This window comes from Protobothrops mucrosquamatus, unplaced genomic scaffold (assembly GCF_001527695.2).
Source record: "Protobothrops mucrosquamatus isolate PMUCROS unplaced genomic scaffold, P.Mucros_1.0 scaffold135, whole genome shotgun sequence".
Classification (NCBI taxonomy): Eukaryota; Metazoa; Chordata; class Lepidosauria; order Squamata; family Viperidae; genus Protobothrops; species Protobothrops mucrosquamatus.
In genome coordinates, this window is record NW_015386502.1 from 49,619 (window position 1) to 74,899 (window position 25,281).

At 35.2% G+C, this 25,281-nt stretch overlaps 1 protein-coding gene and 1 long non-coding RNA gene across 3 annotated transcripts in view; one reads left to right on the forward strand and one right to left on the reverse strand.

The window, feature by feature from the left end:
• The window catches only part of ATP6V0D2 (ATPase H+ transporting V0 subunit d2), a 19,540-nt gene extending 1,739 nt beyond the window's left edge, over positions 1–17,801 (forward strand). The window contains exons 2-8 of the mRNA XM_015813094.1: positions 3,457–3,628; positions 8,951–9,129; positions 11,300–11,379; positions 11,978–12,055; positions 14,448–14,624; positions 16,186–16,263; positions 17,276–17,801. Of these exons, the coding sequence (XP_015668580.1) occupies positions 3,457–3,628; positions 8,951–9,129; positions 11,300–11,379; positions 11,978–12,055; positions 14,448–14,624; positions 16,186–16,263; positions 17,276–17,437 (926 nt within the window). The 3' untranslated portion in view covers positions 17,438–17,801. The remainder of the gene's footprint in view (positions 1–3,456; positions 3,629–8,950; positions 9,130–11,299; positions 11,380–11,977; positions 12,056–14,447; positions 14,625–16,185; positions 16,264–17,275) is intronic.
• The window catches only part of LOC107284960, a 42,523-nt gene continuing 17,492 nt past the window's right edge, over positions 251–25,281 (reverse strand). The window contains exon 3 of one of the 2 annotated variants that reach the window (XR_001548824.1): positions 251–1,144. This is a non-coding gene — a long non-coding RNA (uncharacterized LOC107284960). Of the gene's footprint in view, positions 1,145–9,592; positions 9,690–25,281 lie in introns of those variants that run through there. The other variant, XR_001548825.1, reaches the window with a different exon arrangement.

A 25,281-nucleotide genomic window follows, 5' to 3' on the forward strand; every position in this document is an offset into this window, starting at 1 on the left:
GTTAGGTAGAAAGATGGGCTGATGATTAATTAAAACTAACTGTTCACATAATTATTAATGGATTCAAAAGGTCTCATTAAAGTTAATGATTTTAGCACATTTCTGAGATAGAATGTGGAACAGCATTTTAAATTTGTGTTTCATAGCTTGTGAAAATTCTTTTTGAGTCTACTTACATATTTTGGATACCTTGAATAGAAACCATTGAGTTACTATGGAAAGTTTTCAGAGTCTTTGGCTTAAGGATTACATGCCTTTATTATACTTGATTGTTTTGTTTTATATTTACATCATTAACTGTCAAAAATCTTAACTGTATGTGATTATGTGCCTCCAAATCCTATTTTTGTGGTCTTATTGCTGTTTCTGACTGCAAAAGCTGAAAACTGATGAAATAGTTTGTGACAATATTTACATAGGAAATGTTCTATCTAATCTTTAAAATAGGCTTAATAAGTTTTTTAATGGAGCAAACTCTTCCATTATCCAAATCCTCTGTAACGTTCTGCTCCTGTTCATTTTGCAACATTTTACTACTCACTGTGGCGCTTGATCACTCAAAAAAAAAAGTTTATTATGCCTCTTGGCTATCAAAAAATTGCTCATTTCTGAGCTCAAAAATAAGAGTAAGTCAATTAAAATCCATTGACCTTCCTAGGCAAAACAACAACATGAATATTTTATAAAAGATAAACATTTTTTAATAAAAGATAAACATATTTTTTAAAAATGGATGGCAATAAAATGATTATATTAAATTATTGGTGGGCTACATGCAGTACTTCCAAATGAAACTAGAATGGAGGATCTGTATGATCCATAGATGAACATAAAGCAATTCCAGAATAATTTATACAAATGTAACAGCTTAAAACAAGAAGTCAGGAATTGCTACTAATTTATTTCATGTGATCATGTGCATGACTAAAAATTACTAGAGATGAATTATGCCTGATATATTTATCCATTATTTAAAATTTCCAATGCAATTAGAATCACTTGCTTACAGCAACATGCTCATGTTTTGAGCTCATTATAGGATATTTTTGGATCCTGATCTTTCTGAATTCTTCAGGGAAGTCTGAGAAGTGATTAATTCCAGGTAAATCTTGCATTTGGAGTTTCATCTACGTACATTTTCTATCTAAAAAAAGAAAAGAAAGAAAATAAATTAGGGAGCAAATATGCAGGGCCAATGCCTCTGATTATTTGACAGCTCACCCTTTTACTGCAGGTAAAGCTATAATATTCACAATGTTTTAGCAACAGATCACTGTTTTTAATTCTGCAGCCCTTTGTTTAGCATACAACCCTGATTAGTTTATATTGGCAGGCTTTAACCTAAGCAGACATAGAGTGACTACTAGATTTAACCTTGAAAGACTGCATGATGCTAGATATCAATAAAGACATACAGAGAACATGTTGCTGTCATTCACAGCTGTCTGGATATTTACAGCATAAATCTAGTAGCCTGATCTCTTCACACATCTCCAACTCCATCTTCACCTTTGAGGTACATTTTTCTGATCTATTTAGCATACATTTATTCTCTCTCTCTTCCTCCCTACTAAAATGTACTTCCAAAAGTTTTGATTTTTCTTAGAAAAACGCACCCACCCAAACAACATCCATCGTTATGAGAATGATATTAAGGAGCTTGAGCTTTCAACCTCATTATAATGGAAAGAGGAAGTTACTGCTCCTGGCATTGAAGAAGTTAGTTTCTAGAAATTATGTAGGAATTGATAGAAATAAAAGAAGGCATGCAAGATGATTATTGCTTACTGCATTCCTTAAGCCTAAACATTTTGAAACATATTAATTAAGCTCACACTCATAGTGTGCTCTGCAAGAAATCTTCACTTATAAACTACGTATGGTGTACTGACATGATACAATAAGTTGTGTGACTCAACATGACAGAAGCTTTGCAGTGCTTTGCTCTGGTCTTCTTACATCTACAGATTGATGCATTCCTTTGAACTAGATTTCCCCATCTGGTTGCTTTTGATGTATACAGCTGTGATTTATTTATTTTTTTTAAATCAAGATGTTCATAGTTTTCTTTTTGAAATGTTCCTATAAAATCTGCTATAAAATTTTTACTGCTTAGGGAATAAATGAATAGTGAAACTATAGTAGTAGTAGTAGTAACAACAACAACAACAAAACAATTGCTCCATACCTAATATCTGGATTTATATTGGTTAGCACTTTAATCGCAAATACAATTCCATATAATAATTCCAATTTGGAATATTGGGAACAATTAAAGGAGTCGATCCCTGCAGTCCAACCTCCAGGAGCGGTCACGAAATCTGCACTAGATCAGGGATGTCAAACTCACTGCGTCACGTGACGTGTTGCAACATATCACGATTTTTTCTCCTTGCCGGAGCTGGGGTGGGCGCAGATTCCACGTGACACATCCGGCCTGCGGGCCGGCAGTTTGACACCCCTGCACTAGATCATTTTGTGGCACGCAAGGTCAATTATCCCAAAAGGGAGTTGAATCAAGTTAAGTAAGTGGATAGTATATAAATTGCAGTTAATTGAAATTGAAATTTAACTCAATGTCAACTATTATTAAATTATTTAAACTCAGTCGGAATGATTGCCCCTTATATATTTAACCTGGGATACCAGATGTGAGCTGCATAATTCCAGATAGCCATGACATCTGAGTTACACTTTATCATTGGTACAATCTAGTGGCAGTTTATATCCGATAGCCCTATTTTGAGGAGAGATTCTGAGTGCCATAGCAAGTAGGTTTTGCTGGCTTATTCAAAGAATAACATTTCTATCTAGTTTTCTTTACGATGCAGGCTTTTGTAAACCAAGATGTAAGGCCAAGAGCACCTTCTGCTTTCAGATTTTGGCTACTTAGGAGAGCAACATGTCTAATAAATTATTTATCTTGGTTTGGTTATACATTCTCTAATTTCTGACTTAGACTTTTATCTTTTGAATTCAACAGAGGCTATTGTTTGTGCCAACTGTGATTTGGAAAATAGCTTCAAACTTAATTTTAGATCCGGATTTGTAATCTCTAAACAAATTATGATTTGTAGCCAGATTAGAGGTTAAAACACAGGAACATTTACACTCTGGAATGTTCCCCTATCCCGAAATGCCTACTATATGATCTTTAAAGTGTCTGTTGAAAATATATTCTTCACCCAGGCCTTCCTAATATAAAAGGTGAAAAGAATTCTTCCCACTGCTTTTTAATGAATATATTATATTTGTTATTGAATAAGTATTATAGTACTTTAAGATATCATGATTATTGTTTTGAGATGCTTTAATAATAATAATAATAAAGTTGGAAAAATAAATATTGTGTGCACATGTATACATGTCTCTGAAACGGGAAATCGGTATGATTTGTCACTTCATTTCTTTGAAAACAATAAATTTATAGTTATTATCTATTCAATTCTATTTTAGACCTGAAGTTACACTTACAAACCACCGATTATGGAAACTTCTTGGCCAATGAAACCGGTCCTCTCACCGTCTCTACAATTGATGACAAACTAAAATTCAAACTGCTGACAGAATTTCAGTATTTTAGAAATCACGCCTTTGAGCCACTTTCAACTTTTCTAAATTATGTTACGTAAGTAAAGTTACTTCCTGAAATGATTGTACTAGTGAGCTATGGTGAGGAGCTCAAATCTATATCTTTATAATATTGAAAAGTATAACATTTCATTAAAAACGTGAACAGCTCTGGTGAATACGTGGGTGGGAGACAACTAGAAAATCTTGGTGTTCTAGATTAGAGCAGGACACTGACAAAAACATTGCAAAAGTTCATGACAAAATTCTCCAGTCTGTTGCCAAGAAAGCAACATGGACTCATTCATCTATTCATCGGAAGTTAAATTCAACCTAAGGAAAATTTAATGTTTATCTTAGAAATTATAAAAAAACCCGGGTATCTCATGCATACATATTTTTAAATATGCTGTTGCTGTTTAAATATTAGTCATGAAAATCCCCATGTTATGCTTGCCAAATTACTTCATAAACTGTGTCTTCTTGGCTAGGTAGCTACACACCGTTGGAGTGGCCAAGCAAAATACAGAACATTTCCATCCAGAAATAATAGTTTTACTCATATGCCTGTTTAATACATAGACCTACATTAACAATAAATATTTAGCAATATAACATTCTTATGCTGCCACACAGCTGTTAGATAATCTTCTGCTGTCATCTACTAGTCTTTGGGATATCTTCATACTAAGTTGGGTAGCCTTATTTAAAACCAGAAACAGAACTTCAACATTTTTTTTCCTAGATTTTTTTTTCTGTTATTGCAGCAATATTTCACTCAGTAGGAAAGATGAGTCATAAAAATGGCAGAGAGTTTTTAACCTTGTTGACCTTTCTTTCTTTGTAAAAACTGGTTGCAATTTCATATCACAGAATCACAAAGATAGGAGACAGCTTAGCTGTCATCATGTTCAATGCAGGATCTGCTAGATAATATCTCTGAGATGTGACCATCCAGCCTCTGTTTGAAAACTTCCAGCAAAAGTAAATTTATCACTTCATGTGGCTTCATGTTCCACTGGCTGACAGGTCATATAAACAGGAATGAATTTTTTTCCCTGTAGCATAAGTTAGTTTTCAGAAGTGATTTAAAAAACAGTATGAGATAGATTGAGCCCAAACTATGTCCAGAGAATGCTGAATGCAGATCATTTAAAAAAACCTGGCATTATTAAGCAGCACCAGGCAATTGTGAATAGTGAAATGATCACTGTTGTTATCAACAGCAGCACCACCATCACCCCCACCACCATCCTTATCATTATTCACATTCTGGGTAGTATTAGGTGGTTGGGTCTCACTTTCATTTAAATTTCTCATAATGCTCTTATCCTATGTTGCTCCCAGGGCTTGGGGGCAAATTCAAATGCAAGGACAACCAATCACCCAATACCTCTTGGAGCATTCACAATAACATTGAGGTGCTATTATTCTCACTCTTTAGGCCAGTGTTTCTCAACCTTAGCAATTTTAAGATAAGTGGACTTCAACTCCCAGAATTCCCCAGCCAGCATTCTGAGAGTTGAAGTCCACCCAAACTTAAGTTGCTAAGGTTCAGAAACACTCTGTAGCACCTAGACAGCATGCCAGGAAGCATTGTGAGCAAGTTTTACTATATGCCCTATAAGCATTCATGTGGTTGCAGTAGTAACAAGAACTCAAAAGGAGCTAAAGGCCAACAAATCTGCTCTTTCATGCCAGGCATTGGCACCATGGATTGAAGTAGGGATACTTAATCATTGCCTTACTGTAATGTTCTGGGTACCTGATATGGCACTTTTACATAATACATAATATGTATTATGATACATGATATGGCACTTTTACATAATACAAGAATATGACCCAATTAGGAAGTATAACATTTAGCTAACTAAGTAGAACAGTATTCAGTATGTTTGGGGCTTAAGCAGGGATGGTGGTATTTGATTATTAGCATTTACTACTCGCTATTCCACTTTAAATTGAGTTAAATTATTTAATATGTCATATTTTTATCATGCACATATTAATTTTTAGAAGAATTATTTACCATTTTTTGTATCATTGCTCTGAATACTTGGAGATTATGAACATATACTAATTAATTAATAGTTTGCATCTAAAAATTAAACATGCAAATGCTAGGCCAACAGATCTTGTTCTTCTTTCATTTGGCAAAGTTGCTATGAGATGCTGGAAACTAAGTAGAATCAGCCTTGGTAAATTACTTGAATGGAGAACCATCTAGGAATTCCATGGCTGTTGGATAGACTGAAAGTAAAAAGCTAGCTACATTGTTGAAGAAGACAAAGGGAAGACATGTCCATAACATTGCCAAGAAATCTGCCTGGATGCCATCACCAAATTCAAATCAGGGTGCCTTTATCTTAGATTTTTACTATGAGTTGTACGTGGGATGATGCTATGCACCCACAAGAATTCTGGGAGATATGGCAATCTTGGAAGAAACTTCTAAAACCTCTGATTGTTTTCTTATTTATTTATTTAAGTTAACAGATCCAGAGATGAAGCCAATTCATTCTAAGACCTTTCTTAGAAAAATAATGTGACTGATTTTAGCCTAACCATTTCCCTTAGGCTGCTAATTTGGACTTTCATAAGAGAACAATTATGTGTTAGCTCTGTTCATTATTGCTACATCTTTACAGCACAGAAGGTTTTTTGTTTCCCTCAAATGTCAGAATGACTGACTGAGTAACATGCACTTAGATTGGAGACTGGGAGTTATCTGTCATTATCTCTTAGGCAACAACATGACTTAGTCTGCCTCATGAATTGCCACCCAACGCTTTGGGGGTCCCTTTGCTGAGAATGCCTATCAAGAAAGAGTGACCTTTTAACCCCCTTCTGATTCTATCAAAGCAAAATCTGTCACAAGTCTAATATATGTATGGAAAAATAACATATTCTTATACAAGTGATAACTTTTGCATACTTTTAAGGAAATAAATTGATAGCAAATGATTCTTATAATTTCTGTTGCTGTTCTTGTTGTGTGGTGAACAAATTCTATGCATTCTGAATAAATTTAAATAGAAATGGAGCATGCTGAGCACATTCAAGCTCCATTGAAATAAATGACTGCTGTCCAAAAATATGTATTTTATGTGACAGAAGAGTGATGCAATGCTCATTCAAAGAAAAGCAATAGAAATTACTTGGTAGGATAATTTAATACACTAATGTGGAGGCTCAAAACACAGACAAGCTATTTGTTAGTAATGGGTTTTTTTCTGATTGCAGTAAATATGTAAATATTTTTGTCCCTTTGTTGACTTCCAGCAACAGTCTGGACTACTCCCTGTAGTTTTCTTGGCAAAATTTTCAGAAGTGGTTTGCCATTGCCTGCTTCTTAAAGCTGAGAGAGATTGACTGGCCCAAGGTCAAACAGCTGGCTTTTGGCCTAAGGCAGGACTAGAACTCACAGGCTCCTTGTTTCTAGCCTGGTACCTTAATCATTATGCCAATCTCACTGATACTTTCAAATACTTATCGTTTAACCATAGTAGGGGGCATGGTGGCTCAGCGGTTAAAGACGCTGAAGCTAACAGTCTGGGTTCAAGATCCAAGTGCTGTGCGATGGGGTGAGTTCCCCAGGTCCTGCCACTTAACAGTTTGAAAGCAAATGCGAGTAGATACAGGTACCACTTTGGTGGGAAGGTAATAGCATTCTGGTTGCCTTGGCTTATAGTCATGGTGGCCATATGACCATGGAAAAGTCTTAGGACAATGCTGGCTCCCTTAGCTAAGAAACGGAGATGAGCACTACTCCCTAGAATTGGACATGACTGGACAGAGGAAATCTTTACCTTTTAACATCATAGTAATAATAGATTTCCTTCTTTTGTTTGAAGTACCGTTTCTTTTTTACTCAACTATTAATTATGATTTTATGCCTGAACCAATTGCTGTGTTTTATCATTCTGAACCAGAAACATAATCTATTGATTACTGCAAAGAGTTCTGCAAGCAATTGCCCTGGAAGACAAACCAGAAGCCAGCTTTGGTATAACATGCAGTACAGTTCAAAGATTGTTTTTAATGTATAAAGCTCTTTATGGTTGGAACATGGGTAGTTAGTAACAAGTCTGCCTGGTTCAAGTAGAACTGTTCCATCCAGTGCATTTGCCTTGAGCTGTAATTCAGACAGACCTCTTTCCCTCATCCCCACCTCTGCCACTCCGGGAACAAATCAATGGAAAGCAACATGGTGTTTCTTGGTACATGCTCCATATCTGTAAAATGTCCTACTCCTGGAGATTTGGGTGGTACTATCCTCAAAGGCAGACAAACTGGAGACTTTAATGGCTATTAAGATATCAGGTTAGAAAGTCGGAGGCCATGAGTCCCACTTTTGACATGAAATTCAGCTGGGTGATCTTGGGCAAGTCACTCTCTCTCAGTCCAATCCCCTCACAGGATTGTTGTTACAGGAAAATAGGAGAAGGAAGTTGTGTTGGATAGGTTCATCACTTTGAGTTAATATAATAAAGGTGAGATGCATAAATTAAAATATCCTAGTGTTTTAATATTTGCTTACTAGTATGCCAATGTAACTTGGACTTGGTGTTCTGCTTTAGTGGGAGTAGATTTTATGTGTATTTTTGTAACCTGCTGAGAATCTGTTTGGGAGCCAGCAGTATATAATACTACAATTAAATAAATGAATTTCAATTGATAATTCATTTCTTAGAATATTATATTAAGTTACTGACGTCACCAATCTAACTTCCTTGTTTTATGTAAAAACAGGAAAGTTTGCGTATATCTTCTCTATAAAATGTATTAATTAAACTTTAAGAGGAAAAATTAAATATTTAACCCAAATGACTTATCACCCAGAGAAGAAGAAGGGCAGAGATATGTTTTCAAATACACTGCTATGTGACTTAAAGAGTCAGTAGCATGTGTCTCCTATTTATCAATATAAAGTAACAGTCTCTTCCCAGGCCTGTTGCTTTCCAAGTATTGGCAGCTCAGCTGCTATGGTCAAGATTGGTAAGAGATGGGGTCCAAAATATTTGGAGGTTATAAGTTTCAGAATGGCTGATAGAGAGATGAAGAAGAATGAGGATCACAAAATCCATATGTAGATAATGAAATGTGAAAAGAGTTGGACCTTCCCCAGCTCTCAATTTGCAACACTCTGCAAAATAGATTCCTTTTAGATGATATTGTCATTTTGTTTAATGTAGCATGCATTCTGAAAAAAAATCTCATTTCCATTTTATCGTATGATCCCTGCTAAGAGGAAAATTAAAATTCTGCTACAAGGCCCAAGATATTAGATTTAACATTAACCTGACTCTTGGATTTTAAAATATTTTTTTCACAGAACGCAATAAAATCTTTGAGTGATGTTATCTTGTCATACTAGGTATAGCTATATGATTGATAATGTGATTCTCCTCGTTACTGGTACATTGCGCCAAAGACCCATAGATGAATTGGTTCTTAAGTGCCATCCTTTGGGCAACTTCGAGCAAATGGAAGCTGTCAGCATTGCTCCAAACCCTGCAGATCTCTTCAATGCAATCTTGGTGGACACACCATTAGGTACGTCACTTAATCTTTTCATAGATTTCTAAATAGGTTTCCATGGAAGAGAACATTTCCTATTATATCATCTTCCTTTAAAAAAAAACATGTGGCCCATCAAAATGAACATAACTTATTATGCTCTGATTTACTTGGTGATTACTGCTCACATATCGTTTTAGTGCTGGGAAGTCATAAATATTAAATTGTTTTTAAATATCCTTTAGCTAAGTAGATCACATGCTAAAACATTTTGTATGAATGTTTGCTTTTTATACATCTTTTATTATACTACATCACAAAAAATGAATAGAATAGTATTAGCAATATAATATACTCTCAAAATTAATAATAATGAAAATAAAATAAAATTAGAAGTAAAGGGAAAAAAAGAAAAACAGTCTGGAAAAATGTTTTCAACCCAAAATTCCATGATAGTGTTTAGGAATGTCTTCTTTCTTACCTCTCTGTCAAAATAATCAATTAAATAAAACCACCCACATATATATCAACAGTCCATTGCTGCAGATCATCATCCTTTCCGTGTTATATGATGGTTCTTTTAACCAATGCCATACCTGAAAAAAGTGGAAAATTATTAATGTCTTAAATAATTCCAAATTTAAGAGAGACAGCCAAGAGAAATATATGCTCCTTTAATCAACAATAATTGATCCAGCAATAATAAAACAAATGCAAACTATACGAGTTAATATTCCAATCTCCAATGGCAAGGGTATTGCAAACAATCTGAAAATTCTCTGGTACATCCAATATATAGAAAGCACTTTGGGAAATTGATTTACTGATCTTATCTTAAGGTGATAAGAACCTAATTAACATTATTTAAAGGGTGCCTTCACAGATTTATTTACACAGGCCGGTCAAACTCATTACTGCAAAGGTTATGTCACTTATTTCAGTTTCATCAATTTCCTCTAACAACCATATTAAGCCACCAAAGATGCTTAAGTCTCCTCTCTTAGAGTCAGAGCCTTTGCAAAGGCTTATGTGGCTGCTTTGAAAGCCATTCACAGTTTCTCCATTTATATGTCCATACACCGTTTTGTTTTTGTGTTGGCTGTCCTGTGGAAGTGTATGCATACACAGGAACAGCTTTACAAGCAACCATGACCTTTGCAAAGAATATATGCAATATTTTGCATTAACATTTTAACTACTCTTTGCAGAGTAGTTTCCTGGAGAGAAAACTTAATCTTAAGTAACATAAGTTCAATCCACAGTGACATTTGGAAAGAGCAAAGCTATAGATGTGCATCCCCCTTCAAATCTCTGTTGACACAAAATAATTAGGAAAAAGGGTGAGACAGTATGTATTCCTTTCCTTTCCTTTCCTTTCCTTTCCTTTCCTTTCCTTTCCTTTCCTTCCCCTCCCTTCCCTTCTCTTCCCTTCAGTCATACAGAACTTTTAACACTCTCAGATTCCCTACAGCTCCATCGTGATAATTTGGTTTTCTGTGCAAGAGAGGGACATACATATTTGCAATTTAAGTAGGTCTCTGTGTGAGTTTGGTGACATATGAACCAAAGCTACTTTCAACTGACTCAGATCACTACAGTCTACAGTAAGGGTACCCTTCTGAAATCAGGCGCTTCTCCCAGTGTCTTAGCTAGCATATTTATTGCTAATAATTCTCAGAATTTAAAACCATACAGGTTGCAATTTGAGAAGGTACTCTAACAACGATAGTTCTCCAAGATTTTAAATCTGATATACCAGTCACAGAACTTGAAAACTTTTCTATCACTTTTCTTAGCCTATTCCACAATAATAATCAGCATTTGAGGATGGTCTGGGTTTCTTAAAAACAACTATATTCAGATGCTGTTTCTGGAATTGGCACTGTGCTGCCAACACCCCAGCCACTATAAAACTTATCACTTTTCTTATAACAATGTGATCAACAACAAGAGCCAGCCATAGTGAACTAGTATTTCAGAATGGCATTTCAGGAAGCTATGGCTAGCATTTACCATTTTAATTTTGTCACAATTCTTCTAAGAATTTAACACTAACATTGTTCCACAATCATGTTACTTTTCCTATATTCTCTTCTATTTTTTCATAGTTAGAAAAACTGCTTAGCATTTGAACATGCTTTTAAAAATGTAATAAATGATATTTTTTTTGAAATTTGGTCTATACTTTAAATATTATTCTCTACAGCTGATTTTTTTCAAGATTGTATATCTGAAAATGACCTGGATGAAATGAATATTGAACTCATGCGCAACAAACTGTACAAGGTAAACCCCACTTGAATTCTATTATGTAGAGAAATCTGTGCAAATTAAGATTTAAAATAAATGGCAGATTTATTGCTAAATATAGATAAAAGATTAAGTACAAATAAGATGGATGTATATATTAAGGGCAGTGGCAAAAAAAACAAAAGTACTTTGTGACTTCAGTTCTACTTTATGGTATTATCTGTCACACACAAAACCATTTTGTTCAAGAATAGGATTCAACATATAGAATTTAGGCAGGTTCAGATGCAAATGACATGTGCAGAAAACAGAATGAGTATGTCTTCTGTCTACTCTGTAACATATTTTTCTGACTACTCTATAATGTTTAAATGGAAGCTTTCAAATCTCTCTGTAGAAGGTATCAATAATTTTTTCTGGGGGCTAATTTATGCAGGTTTGCTCACATCTAAGCCTCTCTAAGTTTAGTGAACTTACATTTTTGCATGAGGTTGCAGAAGTCATCCTAATATTTCTCCTATTGTCCTGGAGTCGCATCAAAATTAATAACTCCAGTTAAATCCTATCTATGATTTTTCAAAGAGGGTTTTTCAAATACTGTAAATGTATGATTTTTTCTGTTCCATTTTTTTAGTCCTATCTTGAGGGCTTTTATGCATTCTGCAAAAAAGAAGGTGGCACTACAGCAGATATAATGTGTCCTATTTTAGAGGTAAGAAAAATGTAATATTTCTTCATCAGATCACATCTATTACCATAGCCATCCTAGAACGTAGAATAATAGGGTTGGAAGGAACCTTGGAGGTCTTCTTGTCCAACTCCCTGCCCATGGCAGGAGAGCCTATACCATTCCAGACAAATGGTTGTCCAGGCTGTTCCTGAAACCTCCAGTGATGGAGAATCCATAACTTCCACAGGCAAGCTGTTCCACTGCTTAAATGTTGTATCAGGAAATTTCTCCTTAGTTGAATCTTTCTTTAATGATTTTCCACCTGTTACTTTTTGTAATGCCCTCAGGTAGCTTTGAGAATAAGTTGACTCTGTCTTTGTCTGTGACAGCCTCTCAAGTACTGGAAGACTGCTATCAGGTCTCTCCTAAGCTTTCTCTTCATTAGACTAGACATCCCTAGTTCTCTCAATCATTCATTATATGGTTTAGCCGCCAGACCCCTTATCGTATTTGTTGCTCTTCTCTGCACTTTTTCTAGGGTCTCAGCATCTTTTTTGTATCTTGGTGACTGGAACCATTTTTAAGTCACAGCATGCAGCATACTTTTGCACTGGTATATTCAATTATTTTAATAGCACACATAGCAGAGATAAATTTCCTTAAAAATAGGCTTGAATTATTTTAGATTTTCTAGGGATCCTGATTAAATTAGATAAGGTAACGGATTATTATTAAATTATTAAATACAGATATCCCAAATATGTATTCACCCAATACACACACACACACATACACACACACAAACACAGACACAAAGCCCCGAAAAGAAATTTGAGGCTAGAAAAGTGATAAAATTATCTGCTTCCATAGTTTTAATTAAAGATAAGTGCATCTTTCTCCACTTTCTATCCACCAATCTGTATTTAATTAGTTTACTTTAGCTGTCATCAGTGGTTTCTTTGGTGTTCTTTGCATGTGAAAATGGATCTGTTATGTCTCCAGCACTAATGTGGCTAGGCTATTTGCTACTTCTTTAATTTTTTAGTGATCCTTTTAATTGCATTTTACTTAAACTGTCCTCTCGAGCAGGTTAAAAATTCCACTTTGGCTGATATTTTTTTCTTCCACTGTATTATAGATAAAATCATAAGAACTGTCAATTATCTAACAATAGTTATGCATTAAAGTTTACTGCCATAAAGGCCAATTCAGCTTTTTTACTGGGAGCTTTTTCCCCACTTGTACTAACCATGACACATACTTCTTCCATCCATACAGTATTCTGAGAAAGGTTATCATTTGAGCGACTGGTGCTATTTCTATCCTACAAAAGAACCTAAATCTGACCAGAGTAATTCCAGATAATGTATTTCTTATAGGTTTCTCTATAGTTGAGTCCCATCACTTTCTGAATAACCTTTAGGTCTCTTCAGAAGAGAGCCCACAGTGTCTTTTTCAATGTGGTAGCATAATAATCTTTTCCAAAGAAGCATTTATCACTTCCTGAATTGAACTGCATACATCCTATTCAATAGTCCAATGGAGCCAGAAGGAACATGGATTTAACTAACAGGTGATAGAACTCATGGTATTGTTGATCCTATAATTTAGTATCCTGTGAACATAGTCTATGTGAATCCACATTAATGTATATCTATTAAACAGAAGAGGTTGCACAAAAATGAATTTATTAATGAAATAAACATACAAGAATGCATTATATTAAGAGGGAGTTGCTTGGAAAAAGAAATATATAAAAATGTAATATTAAAAAAAATTGCAAATAACGTGTTTAGAACAGTGTGTAAAAATGCATACATGTTTTTTTAAAAAAAGTTTCAAACTCATATAGGAATGGAATTAAAAAAAATTCTGAATGGAAAAGTGAGATACTGATCAAAAGTTCAAATCAAAAAGATTTGGAAAACTGAAAAACTGAGAAAAACTCAACCATCAGCAATCCATCACTGGATTCTCTTCCTTCTCTTATAGTTTTGTTGACACCTTTCCTTGGCATAAGCAGCCAGAATTAAAGATTGCATAAAAAGTTATTCACTTCTGTAGTACACAATCTACTGATTTCTTTTTAATAAGTAAGGTTTGAAATATTTCACTGGTTAAAAATCCAGATATTTCTGCGCAGAACTAATTTTAGTTATGCTCTTTCAATTCTTCCTTTGGAATAAGTTACATTATTAGGAAATAATGTAAGTTCCCAGTTGGTTGGAAAAGGTGTTTACTTAACTTTTATATTATTAATAAAGGGCAAAAAGCTTAATCAGGTGAAAAATCTTATAACTGTTTTTTTTTATCAACATTGCCAAAAGACAGAGAGGACTTCAGAGGATTACTAATACTAAGTGTAACAGTTATGCATCTATGAATGATTCTTTAAAAAAATATGTAAAATTGTCATATGCTTTATTTTATTCAGTTTGAAGCTGACCGGCGGGCATTTATTATCACAATTAATTCATTTGGAACAGAACTAAGCAGAGAGGACAGACAGAAGCTGTATCCAACTTGTGGCAAACTGTATCCAGAAGGTTTAGATATGCTCGCCAAGACTGAGGATTATGAGCAAGTGAAGGGTGTGGCAGACTACTATGCTGTATGTAATTTCCAAATTGTGCCTAATGAAAGCATATTCTATCTATACCATTTTAGGGTATATGTTGGCAAATTTTAAAAATCTTACATACTGAGTGCACCAGATTCTAAACAAAGCAAATGGATAACATTGAACCTGCTTCATTAAAGGAAATGCATGGAGCTGTCTGGCCAATGGTGGAGATGCTATTTCCATTTCCACTTGTAGTTCTTGCTTTTCTGAGATATGAAATATGATTATTCTGGAACAATGACTGCTGATAAAAACCGTTGATGTTATAATGGAATTACGGTAGTATATAATTGAGGGGAGGATAGTGGAAGGGGACATCCAGGGGAGAAAAGCGTCAAAATAGTGGATGCAACTGGGTGATTGAGGCCACACCTCTTCTTAACATGAAATAGGGACAGGGTTTTGATCACCAGTTGTGCCTGCATTTTGATGCTATTGACCTTCCATGCCAACTGTACAGAAAATAGAGAAAAATAGGACTGAATGTTATATATACCACTTTAAGCTATTGTTAAAAACAAGATATAATTCTGATAAAGCTTCCAGAACTCTGACACTTCAAGAGGCCCATTGATAGCCTTTCTACCATCTTAATTTTTTCTTGAAGAATAACACTCAGGTTATTTTTCTTTTCACGTTTTCACAGCAAACAGGAATTAACCCCCAAATCCTATAAACAGTCATTCTAGGATCCTAGGTTAGAAGAAAAAATTAAAAAATAAGGATAGGTATCCTGCTTTCAGAGGAAAATATGTACTGCTTTCTATCTCAACCAACTGTTGAACACTTAGAACCTGATTATAAGAGCTAGTTATTTGAACATAATGTAAGAATACTTATTTATAGTGGCTTCAAAGAAAAGAAATTTCTATTTTATGGAATAGAGAAAGTATGTTTTTAGCATAAGATTTCATTTTTCTACTTGTATGATCTCTCATAAAATTACAAATTATCAAAATAATTAATAAAATGATGTAGTAAAGATATAGCCACAAGACAAATTTATTTCACATGGCTGTATTTCTCTGCTACTATATGTGCAGTAATTGGTGCTGAAGGTTATACTTGACATTAAGCTAGGTTATACATCTTAATGTCTTGAATAAATCAGAGTTATTTGGGATCATATAACACCCTGACTATAAGTATGGATCATCATGTTAGCTCGATTTATGCAATATATTAAATCAAAACCAAACCAAGCATACTATAGGTTAGCATGTGTGAACCTAGTCCATGTAATGATGATGTTGTCATAAAAGATTCATTGTGCACACATTAAAATGAATCAGGCCAGCAATCCACCTAGCTGGATTATGTTTATAATGACTAAGCAGCTCTGAGATACTAGAACTCCTGGCCTCTATAAACTTTCCCTGAAGAAGTATTTTAAGAAAGGAGAGAAAGAGAGAGGAAGGGAACATGTTTTGCAATTTATAAAACATACGTAGAATTATGCTTTAAAAAATTGATTTACCAAGATCACTTATAAACAAAAAGAAGCAATTAAATGTTTTACAGAATATTTGGTGGCTGCTTGTGCTTTCAGGAATACAAGGCTTGCTTTGAAATGGTTGGAGGTGGCACAGGTGACAAAACCTTAGAAGATGCTTTTTTTGAGCTTGAGGTAAGATTTCATCCTGTTCTCAAACACTGTCTTCCCAAGCTCTTTCTTTTCAATGTACTCTGAGACATTTTGTTTCGTGGGCCTCCCAACAGACATTATGTGTTGTGGATGTACCCAAGACTGGGAAATGACTTCCTAGATTAGTAGGCTGGAAGATGTGCATTGTAAGGTGGTCTCTGCATGTCCCTATGTGACCAACAGAACAGGTTGCTTACTTTCTGTCTGTCTTTCTGTCTGTCTGTCTGTCATCTATCTATTATGCTGCCCATCTCCCCCTAGAAGGTGACTCTGGGCTCATTTGATTTTCTTCACAGAAACCTTAATTTACTTTATTTTAAATTCTGAGAATTGACTGAGACATGAAGCATTTGAAATCACTGTAATCATGTGTGAAAGTCCATGTTTCATGAATATAATAAAATGAACACAAAGTTATAACACTAATAATTCATTTCTTTAATTTTAATACATTAAGCCTTTAATGTAATATCCATCCTCTTTTGCCGTGTGGACTTTTGTGATATTGACTCAAAGGCTGGTGTGGACTTTGTTCTAAAATTCACAAACTTCCTTGCTTCTAATAAAAAAATTTTTTTTTAACCTTTGTGATAAGTGGCATACATAGGAATTTGTCTTCTTTCATCAGAATGATGAAAGCAGCATCAGAACATCATGCCATAAATTACACCCTATGGGACAGGTATACTGTCATAATGTATATAGAAAAGGCCTGGAGCCAGTGACACAATACCACAATGCTGCTTTTGACAATCTTGCCCTTGTTGCCCCTTCTGTCAATTCTGCTGTTTTTGATGATCCTGTGAGCTATTTGAAGCATTGCCACAAATGCTCAGATATGGTTAAACTACAGGCCAGCTTTTACTGAGCAAAGCAAAAAGAAAATCCATTTAGATTTACTGCCATTTATAAGGCTCTTTTGAATACATGATTTACAGGTAACCGGTTATCCTTTTTTAAAAAATAATAATAATGCATTTCTCCTTTTGTACAGGTAAAAATGAATGTGCTGGCATTCAACAATCAATTTCATTTTGGAGTCTTTTATTCCTATGTTAAACTGAAGGAACAAGAAAACAGAAATATTGTATGGATTGCTGAATGCATTTCTCAAAGGCACAGAACAAAAATTAACAACTACATCCCTATATTCTAAACTGATTGTTAGTGGTGCCTTTTGTCATTGTTTAATGGTTCTTTACTAAATTATTCCTCGAAAAATAACTAGTCTGTTTACATATTTAGCCATTAGGAAGAAATTGTCTTAGAAAGTAGCATTTGGTTGTTCCTGCGTTAGATCTGCTCAGATGAAACAACTCATGGCATGATTTGAGCAATTTTCAGTTATTACTTTACAACAAAAGTAAAGTGAATACAAAAGCTTGTGATTAGGATGTTTCAAATATCCTACTTCATAAAAGGCAACCATCCATTTAAAGGGCTGTCAACGATGTTTTTCCATATAAAGGCATACTCCACTTGAAGAGATTTTCAAGACATGTATGACTTAATGATAAATAAAAATCAGTTGAGATAGTACTTTAAACTGGAGATGCTTGTGAACAATTAGCAGCTGAGGCAAAGGTTTATGCAGGTGTGGTCAAGAAATTGAAAATGGTGGCTGAGTGGTGCAACTGAAACTCTGGGTGTTTTAATGTGTGTCCTATATGTGATGCACATAATAAACAGGTATACTATCAATCACATCATTATGGCTGCTATATTGACTTTTCTGATTTCACTCCATGAACACTTCTCAGTTGGAGAGTAAGCAAAGGCACACAAGTCACCTTATCATAGCCTTCTGTATTATGTCAAGATGGATGTAATTTCTATTATATCACAGTCATTATTTTAAGATCTGCCTTTATTTTATGCAACATTGTACCAAATTTGATCCTTTTTGGGGTTCATGATCAGGAGTTATCAGGAGTTGTGATAACACTATGGAAAACTTGCTATCTCCTTAATGAGCAGCACAAACATTTATCCACTTAGTGCAAAACTGCAATATGTGATAATTTTAAACAGCCAAACTGATTTCTATCTAATGACTAAATTAGGTTAAATGGGACTTTTTCTGGAATGATGCAACTAGGAATCAAAGGTAATAATGAATAAAAATGCAAAGAATATTTAATGGAATAGTTTTGCTTCTTATTGGTTTCTTTTCAATATACATATTCATACTTCCTGTTTAATACTTAATAGTACATAGAATGTTTGGAGTATAATTATTGTAGATTTGTTTGGGTTTTCTGGGACAAAAATGCCCTCAATTTGATCCAGAGAGCCTTTTGAATACATATGAAGAAACCTATCTAATCTTATCTAATATCTAAACCTATCTAATATTAACTCTTGTGGAAAGGAAGGAATACTTAGACTTACTGCCCTTCTTTTATTTACTAGTGGATGGCTATGCTTAATTAAACTATGAGTATCATTAAATCATCAATTGTGGATAGGAATCATATTCCAATAGATCAGTTCAGAATTTATTGTGTGATCTCCGAACAATATTTTCTATCTATGTGTATTAAGGTATTTTCTTTAAAAACCCTGTATATATAGAAATATGAAGCAATAACTAGGCACTGAAGGATCTGGGGTATTAAAGGTTAAACTATATGTGAGATTCAATTCATCTAATCTTTTTTTAAAAGTAGCATGATCTGGTATATCAAATAACTATCAAAATGATAGTGAAGAACTTTCTTCCAATTCAAAATAGCAACTTCAGATGAGTGATTTTCCTGTGGGTCAGAACACCAGAGAAAAAAGCTAAACTGGCTATGAGTTTGGATGCAAATATTACAGTCTGCACTTCCAACAAGTTGTATTGCATTTTTCAAAATGCATTTAATATCACAGCTGGTTCTAAGAAATGTCAATCACTGATGGGGGAGAGCAAGGAAAAGAAACATATTTTTAAAGCTTTTGTATTTCATTAAAAGAATCAAATTATATTGCAGACTTTGAGTTAAATGTCAAGGTTCCTATAATGCCCTATTTATAAATCAGAGTCAATACGAGACTACAAAGACAAAATCAACCCCATTCTCTGGCATTTGCTTGCCTTTTGAGGCCTGTATGTTGCAACAACAGAAATTTAATCTTCCTTAATGCTATTTTGAGTCTTATTTTTGAGTTATTTTGAGTTATGATTGCTGTTTAAAAAGTTGCAATAAGTGTATAAAATATAGATATAATTTAAATGAAATTGAACTATAGATATTTGTTGCTGTTTGGTTAATAGCTAATAGAATAAATAAATTGTCCAGAAATGCAGCGCAATATCATCTGCACAAATGTTTCAGTTTTTCTTCTGTTTGAAGACTTGCTTGCTTTGAATTTGTGAGCATGTGTATTATCTACATATACACATAGAACACATAGAAACAACCTAAATTCATTCATCCAGTCTGTAGGCTAGGCTGGGAAGTCCATGAAGTTATCAGAACTCCAATCTGACTTCAAGGAGACTCTACCTTTTTAAATATATACATCAGTACATAAGAAAACTTCCTTATTTTCTCATTTGATGAGATAAAATATGTTTCAATGGATTATATTGCAAATGTGAATTATGAGTTTTCTTCTGTTTTTATGTTTTCTCTTGAAGAAAATGAAATATTTTATACATACTTCTTTTATTATGGACAAGGTGGAATCCCCTCCATTTTCCTTCCTTTTCCTTCCAATGTAAAGAATCAAAAACAGTGGGGAGAAAGTCTACATTTATCTGAGAGAGAATTCAACTTTTTTTCCAACCCCTCCCTGTGGGAAAAGGAGAAGACAGAGGTTAGTCAGATATGCTATTCTGATATTCCCGCTATGGGGTCTAGGACAACTTGCTGCGGCCAACTCGCCAAGACCATCTCGAGGCCAACTTGCCGCAGCCAACTAGCGGTAGGACAACTCACTGCAGGACAACTCACTGCAGGATAACTCAATGGAATAAATGTTATCTGCTACTGTTTCGACATTATTTCCATTTTTGTCAAAGGAAATAATGTTGAGGAAACAGTGGCAGATAACATTTATCACGCTGAGTTATCCTGCATGGAATTGTCCTGGGGTGAGTTGGCTGCGGCAAGATGGCTGCGGTGAGTTGGCCATGGTGAGTTGTCCCATTCCACCCACCATGGCTGAGCTGAAAGGAGGCAGGAAAGGAAGCAAAAGGAGAGTGCTCTAAAAATGGCAGGATAGGCTGGGAGAAGACAGCTAGTTTGGGGTAGTGGTTAGGGAAGTGGCCTAGAAACCAGGAGACTATAGGTTCTGGTCCTGCCTTAGGCATGAAAGCTGGCCAGTTACTCTCTCTCAGACCAACACACCTCACAGGATTATTGTTGTGGGGAAAGTGACTAGAGGAAGGAATATTAGATATGTTTGCTCTCTTCATTTAGAAAGTAATAAAAGTGGGTTAACAGCAAAGAACAAGCTTACAAACCAGAACATCAGTGGTATGAGAAGAAGGAAGAAAAGCAAAAGCACCGGAAACCAGTGGGCTGGTTTACTGATCATGGGGTGGTGGTGGTGGTGTTAATACACACCAGTCTTGCAAAAAAACATTGAGGAGTTTAAATCTCCCATCCCTGTGCAATTGCTAAAGACAAAAATTAAAATGCTAACAAGATCAACTTATGCTTCTTAATTTGCATAATTAATGTTCTAGGCACATGAAATAGTTCAGTTTGTTCACTTACTGAAGTAATGCCCCTTTAGAAAGACAAATGCAAATTAAATAAGAAAGACCTCTATGATCAATCTTGTTTGAAAGACTGAAATATTAACATATACATATACAGTACAGGTACAATGTCTGGGAAAATACCATAATATTGACTATCATGTGGTGTAGTTTATGTCATTGGTAGGCAATCCATTACTGTGAACTACATGCAGCTTCACACCATTTGTCTGACCATAGTCCACCCCTCCTCATGTGCACTGCCAAAACTGGGTAGAAACAAGCAAATTTTCAGCAATACATTTTTTTCAGTTGGGTCTCTAAATGAAAATAAGATGAAAAATATGTATAATATATACACTGTGAACTAGAACTTGAGAAGATTCTTCTAAGGTTATAGCCTGTTTTTTAAAAATATATGTCTATGACTATGTGATTTCTGGCCCTTGTAATTTCCTTACCTGGCAATGGATAAGAAAAGGAAAGCTGAAGAAAGAGACAGAAGTGCTAATTCTGGCTGCACAAGACTGAGCCCTAAGAACAAATGGATATAAAGCCAGAGTTGAGAAGACAGCAACAGACAGCAAAAGTTCCCTCTGCAAAGAAGCTGAAGAAACAATGGACCACTTTGTCAGTTGCTGCAAGAAGATTACACAAGATGATTGCAAACAATGGCATGATATACTAGCAACAATAATTCAATAGCATATCTTCAAGAAATGCTACTTGCCTGCAAGCAACAACTGGTGGGACCACAAAGCAGACAAAGTATCAGAAAACAAAAAAGCTAAAAAACAAACAAGCATCTGCCACACAACACTCGATTTAACTGTTAATAAGAAAGACAAAAAAATCTGGATAGTGGACATTGTAATAGCTGGATACAGCAGAATAGAAGAGAAAGAACTGGGGAAAAAAATCACAAAATGTAAAGATCTGCAAACAGAACAAGTGTGAAGAAAGAAAACAAAGGTAGTACAAATAGTAATAATAGGTGCCTTGGGTGCAATTCCAAAGCATCTGGAACACCACTTGAATAACATTGGTATTGACAAAATCACCACCAGTCAATTACAAAAGGCAGCTTTACTTGGAACAGCTTGCATCCTATGACACTACCTTTAACAACAGCATCTGTTTATCCCAGGTCCTTGGGAAGAACTCAATAGGTGGATAAAAATGACAAATCAAGTCTAAATATCTGGCTGACTGTGTGACCAACCATAATAATAATAGCACCTCTATGACTTGTAGGATCTTGGTTAGGACCCTAAACTTTAGAATCAACATCTAGCCAATCCAATTGTGATATTCATTTGAAGGTATAATGGGCAAAACTGCAATAATTCCATTCCAACTCTCCTTTCTGTAAGAGGCTGTGACCATTCTGAGGACATTGAATATACACAGTTTGACAGCATGACTGTAGTTTGAATACTTCTCCATTTGTTCTTTCTATAGCAAACTATGAAATTCCCCGTTCGGTCTTCTCCACTCTAATGTACTTTGGCAACCTAAGTTACAAATCCTCACCCAAGTGGCCTCAACCCTGGAAATAGAGAAGTGACAGGCCTTCTGTGCTGCTGTCGAAAAGGGTTGTTTTCCTACAGCATGCCTTGTGCTATAGGAAATGTGCTGAAGAGATCACTTGGCATTACATGCCGGTATGTCATGAAGTTCCAAACAACTGGCCAAGCGGGATAATGTTTTCCTAGCCTGACCCTATCAATTTCTTCCTATGCAGTTTTTAAAAACACTGACAGCAGGAAGAATCTGAGCTGAAAAAAGGGTTGTGACCCAAGCCTTTTTATTCAGAAGTCTAAGCCTTATGGAGAAAAATGTGCTTGAGAGTTCCTGACAGCAAGCCTGAACATTCTTTGGAATTCTTTTTCAGACTGCCTTTGATGCAAGCCAGTGTCTTCTGGATGAAAATGAGTGAATCTAGCTTTCAGGGAGTGAATGTCATTTTCAAGGATCCCTCACTCCAAAGGGGCACATGCTGAATATCAACTTCAGAAACTGTGTGGAATATTCACAGGAATAGATCACAGGAAAATGTGATCTTATTTAAATAATGTGAAGATGGCTTGTTAGGATTGGAGATCCTTCTCTGAATGAACAGACCTGCAAGTGCCAGAGGCCCAGAGAATTTTTTTATCAGTGGCTGTTTTCTTTCTTGTTTCAGCCTTGAGAATGAAACATATGTATATTAATTGATACAATCCATCTTTCTTTCTGATAATGCAGACTAAATTTTATATCTTCTGGCTGGAGAATCTGGTATGCTAGATTATATGACCTGTTTGGTCAGGATCTGGCAGACCATTTTCTCAAGCAGGACTAATTATTAATTACTCAGCTATAGCCTTGAACCATGATTTGGATGCTTTCTTTCAGACTTTTACAGCAAGGAAATAACTTTTTGAATGTTTGAGTCACATTTGGGGAAAAGTATATATATTTGCCCACACAGCAAAACTGTATTGTCACACATTAGTTGCAATTTGGTTTGATTTTGACATAGTGCACCTTGCCAAGGTAATCCTTTTGGCTTGTAAACAACATCTAGCCAAGTTTGGTTTATTCAACAAATTATAGTTAAACAAGTCAGGGATTTCTGTGGATCTTAGCAACATGGAGGCTATGGATGCCAAAATGCCTGCTGCATCTTATAATGGCACTTAGAATCTCACCAAATTATTATATTCTCTCTTTTCTTTCCTCTCTCCCTAAAAATAAAACTAAGGGGAGTTCCATGAAGAAGCATTCTTCAAAGAAGGATCTATTTAAAAAGAATCAGGGTAATATCTGGCTATAGCCCAAAAGATGTGACCTGAATAAATTAAGGTGCATGAGCTTATTCAACTGACATTGCAGCATACGGTGTCTCCACTATAAAGAAAGGAAAATGCAAAGCACAGGATCAAAGAATTCCTGACATTCCCCGAGACTTCCAGTGGGATCAAGCGGGCTTAACTGGGAGGAGTTGATTCTGATACAAGATAATGACAATAATAATCATTGCTTCACAAAGTTTGCACTCTCTCTTCTTCCCTCTTCCTGCTCTGCTTCTGCTTTCTATTCAGTATCTCTTTGAAGCCATGGCCCCCTTCATTCTCTTTCCCCAAGCATTGTGCCCACTCTTGATTATGGTCAATGCTGCCTCTGAGTGCTGTAGGTATGATCACTTTCAGGAGAGGCATATGTTCAATTTTGTCTTCCACATTTTCTTTTTAAACAGGCAGAGATTTTTTTCAAGGTTTTTTTTCATTCAAGCAGAAGAAACTTTATTCTAAATTCTATTGCTGGAAACACTAAAGTGATAGCAACATTTGAACCATTCTGTACGATAATAGGCAGTGAGATGCATCCTATTGTACAGTTGGAGATAATAATGATAATAATGGTAATTTGTTCTGGGCAGCTCACAACATAAAAAAGAAGAATAAATATAGAATCAGAAAAAGAATTGACACAAGATGGTGAAAATCATGAAGCAAGATATCTAATGAGGAGATGTCTACTGCCTCTAGACGTCAGAGAGAACCTCATTCTAGAGAAAGCACACTCCCTGAGTCATGATAATTAGTACTGCTTAATTGAAGGAACCAGGCTCATGCTAATACTGTCGGATCAAACCAGCTGGTCAGATATCGCAGGAGACAGCTCTTAAATATATTCTAAGCCTACTCTAAGCCTTCTTAGGGCTTGCTTAGAACTGTGTTTTCATGTTTAAGTCTTACTGCTGAAAATTAAGGTTATTTCTGAAAATGTCAACTGAGTGTTCATTCAATGTTAGTTGAATAAGCTTGTCTCCCCCCACCCCCCGTGCCCTTTATGCCCATCCCTCAATAAACTGTAACTTGAAATTACAATCCCTTTTCTCCTTGGCATTAAATAACATCCTTTACTGAGTTGGCCATAATTTTGACCAAAATCTGTTTCAGTGATTTCTATGTAAATTTAATAAGATACTTAAGTCATAGGTAAAAAAATCTTTATATCTGATTCCCATAATGCTTTCAACCCCTTCAGGGTTTATCTTGATTTCTAATGAAAACCTATGAACTTTGAAATTCTACCTTTTTCTCTGATGGGTGATGAATTCAATCTAACTTCAAAGCCAGTCATAATTGCAGTCTCTTGTATTCTAACTGCTGAGATAGCAGTAACCTGAAAATGCTACCTTAAAGAATCTCAGGTGAACTTGGCTCACAATAAGATTCTCATGAGCAAGAGTTGTATATTTTACACAATAATAGAATGCAACACAGAAATCTAAGCACCTGTGGTAGGGAGAGCTCTAT